General features: G+C 35.2%; 1 protein-coding gene across 2 annotated transcripts; it reads right to left on the reverse strand.

Moving 5' to 3' along the window:
- Nucleotides 1–503: 503 nt before the first annotated feature.
- On the reverse strand, nt 504–7,929 carry LOC139891455 (kinesin-like protein KIN-13A). Of its 2 annotated transcripts, none has more exons than XM_071874424.1 (15): nt 7,729–7,929; nt 7,514–7,618; nt 7,070–7,338; nt 6,378–6,599; nt 5,859–6,050; nt 5,473–5,574; nt 5,305–5,382; nt 4,737–4,818; nt 4,423–4,585; nt 3,968–4,294; nt 3,126–3,344; nt 2,421–3,039; nt 2,262–2,327; nt 1,945–2,128; nt 504–854 (listed from the first exon to the last, which is right to left on the reverse strand). In XM_071874424.1, the coding sequence occupies exons 3-14, from the start codon at nt 7,280–7,282 to the stop codon at nt 1,946–1,948; spliced, it is 2,466 nt and encodes an 821-aa protein (XP_071730525.1). In that variant the 5' UTR covers nt 7,283–7,338; nt 7,514–7,618; nt 7,729–7,929; the 3' UTR covers nt 504–854; nt 1,945. The 2 variants fall into 2 exon arrangements, with proteins under 2 accessions (XP_071730525.1, XP_071730524.1); XM_071874423.1 differs by having other exon boundaries at nt 1,923–2,128; nt 7,729–7,928.
- Nucleotides 7,930–8,384: the final 455 nt, after the last annotated feature.

The following is an 8,384-nucleotide window of genomic DNA, read 5'->3' on the forward strand; positions in this document are numbered from 1 at the left end:
AATCAGAAATTCTGGGATTAATCGGGGATTAATCGTAGTGTACTATTTACATTAAAATATTAAATTTCAAAAATTATATGTGAAAATATAGAATAAAACCATACATATAAACATATTAACATAATTGTCTAAAAATGTTTATTTTATTCAAAATCTTTAAAATTCTAGTTCAACTTCATGTTAAAATGTTGACCGATTTTGACTTTAACCGACTTTGATTACCAAATTTGATTTTGACTCATCAATCGACATTAACCAATTAATTAAACGGATTTTCAAAAATCGGAACGGACTGCCATTAAAAATGATTAAACGGGAATTAAACGGGTTTTTTCCAACACTGCGCCCACCTATAACCCCAAAAGACCCGATCACTAGTCACTAGACCATCAATATTAATATATATGTTATTTTTAAGCATATAAATGAATTGATGTGATAAGAGCGTACGTGTTAAGAAATGATAAATCTAGTTGTACCAGTTTCTTTAGAGCTAAATCTGGATAATGTCTGCAGTGCCAGTAATATCAAAATGATTCATTGCATGCGATTTCCATTTTTTTACATATATAGAATAATAATAAAGTAAAGAAATAGAAATAATAAGTTTTGTAATGAGAGTGGAATTAGTAGGAAGCTGTAATCCACCATTACATACAAAAAACAAACACCATCATCACAGTAGTAGTTTCTTGATGGTCATCTTTTGCTTTCTTTTTCCCTTTTTCCACTTCTCACTGTCTTCTTTTGCACTTACAATCCAAATCTTTCACAACACCACCCATTCAAATCAAAACACTTCTCCCTAACCCAATCAAATCCCGAGACACTAACATCCGTTAATGCACTCGTTTCTGCAAACATCGCAAGATGAAACAAATTAACGCCTGAATATCAAAAAGGAATATTAAACTAAAGGTAGCATGTTCACTTTGTCTAGTTATAAAAGCGACCCGAGCAATGTCTTATTTCTAAAAGATTGAACCGGAAATTTAGCTTATAATAAAACGGGTCAAACCTATCAGAAGTTGCTGAGTGTAAATAAAATACAAAAAAATAACCTCCAAAATAAGAATATTTATTTGCAAATCATGTATAATTTTCATAATATCTTTTCAAAGCTACTTATCAATAACTTTAAAAAGAACAAGTGTGGTTTGGGTCAACCCAACCCAGACCATTACAGTATCTCCCACCTCTAGGTCAAAGCTATAATACTGTTATAACAGACCTCCAAAATAATTGCTCAACGATTAATCCTTCTAAGAAGAGACCAATCCGATTTTCAAAAATCCGTTTAATTAATTGGTCAAAGTCGGTTAATGGGTCAAAATCTAATACGTTGGTCAAATCCGGTCAAAGTCAAAATTGATCATCGTATATACATGAATTTAAACTAAAATTTTAGAGTTTTTGAACAAATGAACGATTATGTGTATGTTTTTAGACAATTATGTTAGAAATTATGTTTATGTTTATGGTTTGTTTTTTTCTATATTTACGGAGTATATACATGTAAAAAGTTCAATCCAATTAATGCCTGAATAACCATTTTTTTATGAACGGCTTATTTCGGCATCGAATACTCTCATTTGCCACCCACTCACGCGTTAGGAGGAAACTCATCACACACCATCGCCGCAATGGGTACCCGGTGTGCTTTGGATTAAACCGAGTAGCATGGGGCATACACCTTTATCACCACAACGGAACCCTTGAGAAAAACCTCCCCCCCAAAGATCGAACCTGCACCAATTATTTCATGGATACAGGCCCACAACAACATGGGGCTTAATACCACTCGGCTACTAGGCTAGTGGTGCCTGAATAACCAATTACTCCGTCCAAAGTCCCGATCGAGTACTTCTTGAGTACCGAGTTGGGCTCATAAAAGGAAAAAAATCGAAGGATACAAGACAGACCTACAAGGCAACGTGTGTTTACATCAACGAGGAACTCTTTTACGGCTGAGTATTTCCTGTTCTTTGAGTCGGTGCTGAAACCTGGCAAGGCGAGCTTGAAGGCTGACAAGACTTGCTGCTTTGCGTGAGAGCACAAAACTCAGTTGGGTCACGTAGTTGTCAATATGGCTACCTGGCTTGTCAACTTCTGCCAGCAATTTCATTTCCTGGTTTCAAAAAAAAAAAAATAGTTACGCTACTTATTATACTTTAAAAGGACAAAACTGTACATTATTATACAATGATGCTAAACCTTGAAGTGTAAGTAAAATAGAATATCTTAAACAAAAGTTCACTTACTTCACGCACTATTTCCATCGTATCTTCAATCTCTTTCCTGTGGGCTGCAATTAGAGCTTCTTCTTCCTAAAATATCATCACACCGTTTAAAACTACAACTATCAACAAACGAGTAGAGTCAAACTTTGTCAAACTAATAAAATTATCCGTTATACCTACCTCTAATATTTCATTCACATTTTCATCATGAAGCTGCTCGGGTTCCGACTGTTTAGCTGACGTGTAATTTGCATTAGGAATACTCGATCCTTGTTGTCTGTTACCAGCATATGGTAAATCAGTACTAGCAACATCTCTTTTCGGCCAACCACCTTTCTCAAGTTTTTCATCACCATTATCCTTTTTCTGCCAATTAACAACCTTTTCTGATTTTTCATCTCTGTAATTTTTTCTACGAGGTGGTGATACCTTCTGCACTGTTTCTTCTGCATCAACTGAATTTGGCATTGAGTACGTTTTCAGATTACTTGAGCCACTGAATTTACCTTTCGAATCAACTCTCTCCTTTTCTTGGTCACTGTCATCCCTACTGTTTAAGGAATAACTTGAACTTGGAGGAGGTTGTTTCTCATACTCCGATGCAACATTGTAAGAGATATTCTCTCTTTGTGGGCCCCTTCTAGAAGTATCCATAGCTTTCGCCTCTTGATTTCGTTCATAAATGTCATCTGTGTCAGAAGAAACTGGCATGTTTGATGATGAGAAGTCTTTACTACTTGTTTGTGAACTTCCAGCCTGATCTTTCTTCGAATTTCCACTTTTTGAAAGACTTTTAACTCTGTTGATTTTGATGTATTAGAAGCTGGGCACGTATGATTATGCACTAGAATATTGACAAAGAGCATATGGAACAGAAAAACATACCGATCAGCATATCTCAAAGTATTGAGAGTATGTTCACAAGAACCAGCACCAGGAGAAATGCAAGATATCATAACAGTCCTTGAGTTTCCAACAAACGAATCCCGAAGAACTTCAGTTAGTTTACTCCCACGAAACGGAATATGAAGCTGGTCATTATCAAGGGCACGAATGCATTCTTTAAGAGCCAAAAGACTCTTATTGATTTCAGCACCTTCCATCCTATAATGTACACACGAACGTGATGACAAGTTTAATCAACTCAAATAAAACCTAGCGTTGATGCCAACACAATTCAGTATTTGAATTAGTAGAACAGGAGGTGGTTAACATTCATGTATGATTAAAGGTGCAACTTTGACCCAATCATATGGAAAGGGTCAACTCGAGTCGTAATATAACCACTATTGTAAAAGTCAGCCGGCACGTCAGTTGGAGGAATAGCCCCTACTGAGTTGCCCAAAATGCCTTAAAAGTCGGTCAACGCTAAAAAGTCAAAGTCAGTCTGATTGGTTCGAAGTTGGTCAAAGTCAAAGGTAGGTCAAAATTTTATATTTTTTTTAACTAACATTTTGTGCCATATATCTATGTTTGATATACTTATATTTTATTTCGATATATTAATGTGTAATATATAATGTTTAATTTATTTATTACTCAAAGTCAACGTTGGCCAATGCCCGACTCGTCCCCGACTTGACCGGCTCGCCCCTCTAAGATCCCAATCGACTCGTCCCAGCTCGCGACATTTACAACCTTGAATATAATTCAAAAGAGGCCAAATGGGTACATCTCAACAAAACTTCTATCAGGTAGGAAAAAAAGAGAGCGGATATTCGAATTACCGTGTTTGTCGATCGTTGTCAGTTGTATCAGCGCCTCTTTCACTACCAGCAAGATCAATGAACGAGATTTTTCCGACAACCTTAACACCCTTGGATTCGTCATTAATATTTCTTCTGGTATCCTTTACCTCGGTGTGCTTTTTCACAACTAGCTGTAATATTGCATGTGACCTTGAAGACTCCTCATTAGCACCGGTGGACCCCGTACTTCTAGCAGCATTCCCCCTCTCAATGAATTCTTTGACAATTTGTACATCTAAAACTTCAAACTCTTGCAATCCAACAATGCAAACCTGTTGTCGTGCATCTTCTCTAATGCAAAGTTTCCTAATTAATATTGAAAAGAAGTTAAGTCATTAAAACATACACTTGAGATTAGCATTAGAATCGAAATAGTTTGATACAGAACAGTTAAAAATAGACTTGTAATCTGGTTATGAGGTACGAGTACCGACTTTCTATCACTAAGAAGATCATAGAGCTTTCCACCATAGATCTCGAAGTAACTAAGCCACAGTTTGAACTTTTGACTGCGGTAATTAGGCTGATGTAATAATCTGACAAGATCTTCTGCAGCTCTAATAGGTAATGGTTGCATGGTATATGTCTTACCACTTCCTGCAATAATACACCAGTAAGACCTCTAAAAATCAGCTTAATTCAAAACGAGAAAAGCAAACAGAAAAAAAAACAAACAAAAAAAAAAGATTAAAGGCATGCAGCTACACCTAACATGATAAGAACAGATTATGAATCGACTCTAAAATACCTGTCTGTCCATAAGCAAAACAAGTTGCCTTGGTCCGTTGAAATATGATAGGAATTATTGGCTGTACAGTTTGGCGATATACCTGTTTCACGCAAACCACTAAATTAAACTAGTAGCCACTGTTGTAAATATCTCGATCAATCCCTTTTTAGAAGCAGGCCGATTCCATTTTCCAATATCCCTCTAATTGATTGGTTAATGCCAGCAAGTGGGACAAAGTCGGATTTAGTTGATGAAAGCGAGATTTAGTCGATCAAAATCGAAGGTAGTCAACGATTTTAAAGTGAAACTTAAATTAGAATTTTAGCATATTTGAACAATTGTATGCCTATGTTTGTGTTTCTAGATAAAAAAAAACTCATGATTTCTTCTATATTTACACATGTAATGATTTTGTATTTTATTCTATAATTAAGATTAAGATGTATATTAACCGATTAATCCCCGATTAGCAATTTTTTGCAACCTTGGCAGTAGCTTAAACTAATTGAGGGCAACACAGCACAATCATCAGCCCACAGAACTGAACATCAGTAACATTTTCATCATAATTATTTAGAGCCATTACCTCATCGTTAGTTACTTGCTGGTCAAGAACAGCATCGAAACAAAACTCATGATTTTCCACATATGCGGTCAGGTCAACCTTTGAAAAAAAATCACCCAGTTATTATTCCGGTTTACATAATTTCAATGCAACGCTCATGTAGGTCTCATAATAGAGTTATGTCCAAACCTTTAACTTGGGTTCGTGGACGGTTAGACCATTGCTGCACACACTGACAACGTCATCCTCCTTGCGAGAAAGTTCCTTCTTATTCAGTGGTCTTTTGCGCACCTGATTCAATCAATAAAAAGATAAATCGTCCAGCTCCAAAAATCACTTTATACATATAGATTAATACAATAAAAGATGGGTGGCATCCTCCTATTATCCTATACCAGTTAGTCCCTTACAATTTTTTTCATTCCAAGTATAGCCATAAGCATAACTAAAATACCATCACAAACATAATACATGTGGCTTGTTAGTTAGCTTCTATAACTAATGACGTATATAATAACGCACACGGGTCAACGTGATACTGATGACCACAAGAGAGGAAGAGAGAAGCTACTTACCACAACTTTAATCTTAGCAACATTATTTTCCCTTAAACTGCTTTCTTTTTCAGATATAGGCAATCCTTGAGAAGCATCTAGCTCTGTTTGTCCTCTTTGCGGCCGGTTAGGCATGAAATCATGGTCACTGTCAACTACCTTAGTAGTGGCAGGGATAAAAGGTGATTGCTCAAATGGTTCTGACGTAACATTCTGATGAATAAAATCAGGTACAACTTTAGTATACGAGTTGCCAAGTGCAAAAAAAATAATAAATAAGTAAGCAAAATGAATTCACATTGATTGTATACGAGAATACACTCCACGAGTCCAGGTTATTGATGTGAACAGTTTAATAAAGAACAAAGATAAGAACAGCAGAACTCTCTTATGCCCGTATATGAACATAAAAAGTGTTCAGTTATAGACATCATGTAATAAAAAGTATGAGAAGAGAAGGAAAAAGAAAGAGTTTTATACCGAGAAATTCTAGATTCTAGTATAAGTGCTATGAGGTATTCTGAACATTAAGAATCGTACCTCTGTAAGAAGCTCGGTGTCATCCATAGAATGTAAATCCAATAGTCCTGCTCCAAAATCACCCCTAAAATCAGGAGAGTAGAAACCATCTGATACACCAATTCCTCCAGAACCTTGGGTAGTTGGAGAGAATGGCTCGGAACCAGATTCGCCATTAAAATTAAGGTTCCTCATTAATTTGAATAGCCTTTGCTTCTCTTCAGCCGATTGTGCTCCATAGCCCTGCAAACAAAAGTAAAAGGTTGCACATTAAACCGTAACGATTATCAAATCCAAAATATATATCAAATACACCAAGAGGACTTTCTTTGGAATTTGAAGAAAGAGGCAGTTAACACGAAAGTTATTGGCACGCTATCTAGTGTATAAAGTCTATTCCTCGATACATTTGACAGACAACCCAAGTGTCCTTCCATACAAATCCCCCGATATTACTGAATATAGAGAACTTGCAACCGTGTCCGCGTAGAAACTTGGTTACGAGCAGATAGTTATAGCATAAATGAATTTCTCAGCATTTGTTAACTTTCATTGTCAATTGCTTAAGTATAAGGTTCCTTTCAGGATATTATCCACCAAAATAACCAAACAGGATCATTCTTGTTAAAGAAATTTGCAGTCAGCAGAAGTTGAGTATAAAAAGCAAATAAACATTGCTATCAGTTGAATACATAAACATTAGTACAAAATACCTGCATGAGAAGATTGGGTAGATGGCGTTGATCATTTCCATTGGACGCCACCGGTGAGGCCAGATGTTGTAGACCTGCAGACTGAAGCCATCGCGCCATCACAGCATCTCCGGCATCGCCAGCCGGACCTGCATTGTGATGCGATCCACCATCTGCTGGTTGATCATACAGAGAATTCGCCGCAGCATTTCTCTGTTGCATCTGGCCGCCCATGTGGCGCTGTGATCGGCGTTGGGGAGCCAACTTTTCTTTCAGGCTTACTCACCAAACTATATCAACCACCAAACAAACAAATCAAAAAAAAAAAAAAAAAAATTGAATAAAAACAGTGCATATGTAAACATCTAATTCCAGATCCCCCTATTGAACAGGACGCACATTTAACGCTGATTAACACATAAATAAATGCAGTATATATTCATATTAATATATACATAAACGTACCTACAAATTAGGAATAACTTCAATTCAAAGCGAGAATTTGAATGATTCAAATGAAAATAAGACTCAGATCATAACAATCTCAAACATGCAGATCAATCGCTTAACCTAACAACAAATTTAACAGAATAATAAGAAATTAAATTCAATAATGCAGACACAAATGAATCTATCATGTAATGACATTACAAACATTGCAATGGAATTAAAAGGCGTACCGGATTGAAGTAATGATATAAAAAACACGTGGAAATTGAAAGCGAAAAGACGGAGATTGTAGATCTGGAATAGAAACCCTAGAAATTTGAATAGGGATGATTATGATTGATGTGTTTGATGTAAGATTGTGATTTCCATGTGCGATAATGATAAAGGCGTACACAGCTTTAATGGCTTTTCTTCATTGTTAATTGTTAATCCATATAATACACAGATATATATATACGTACAGATTTTTTGTATCTATCATTTTCTCTTTCTATATATCCTTTTTTAAGAACGTCGAAGGAGTGAATTAAAAGTTAATTTTATCCCTATATTTCAGAATATTTCCCTATATATATTCAAAATATAATTTAATTTAATTTATTTTAATTTAAATATTTTAAATAGTGTAGTTTATTAGTGTATGAATTATGAATTCGTCGAATTAATTATAATTATAAATTATATTTATAATCTAAATCTATAAATTAGTAATTAATTATTAATTATTAATTATTAAATTAAATGGTTAATAATAATAATAATAAAATATAATTTTGATTTTCATTATCAAATTAATATTTGAATTCTTCTTAATGTCTAGGTTTCGGTAACCGATGGCTAAGTTGGATTAGTGGATTTCTATTTTCTGCGTGCACTTTCATTCTAA

Source organism: Rutidosis leptorrhynchoides, chromosome 2 (assembly GCF_046630445.1).
Source record: "Rutidosis leptorrhynchoides isolate AG116_Rl617_1_P2 chromosome 2, CSIRO_AGI_Rlap_v1, whole genome shotgun sequence".
Taxonomy (NCBI): Eukaryota; Viridiplantae; Streptophyta; class Magnoliopsida; order Asterales; family Asteraceae; genus Rutidosis; species Rutidosis leptorrhynchoides.

Excerpts from the sequence above, each read along its gene's own strand:
- LOC139891455 (XM_071874424.1), bottom strand. The coding sequence starts at position 7,282 with ATGGGCGGCCAGATGCAACAGAGAAATGCTGCGGCGAATTCTCTGTAT. Across the intron at positions 5,383-5,472 it reads TCCACGAACCCAAGTTAAAG|GTTGACCTGACCGCATATGT; the intron begins GTTTGGACATAA and ends TTTTTTTCAAAG. Across the intron at positions 3,040-3,125 it reads ACTTTGAGATATGCTGATCG|AGTTAAAAGTCTTTCAAAAA; the intron begins GTATGTTTTTCT and ends CAAAATCAACAG.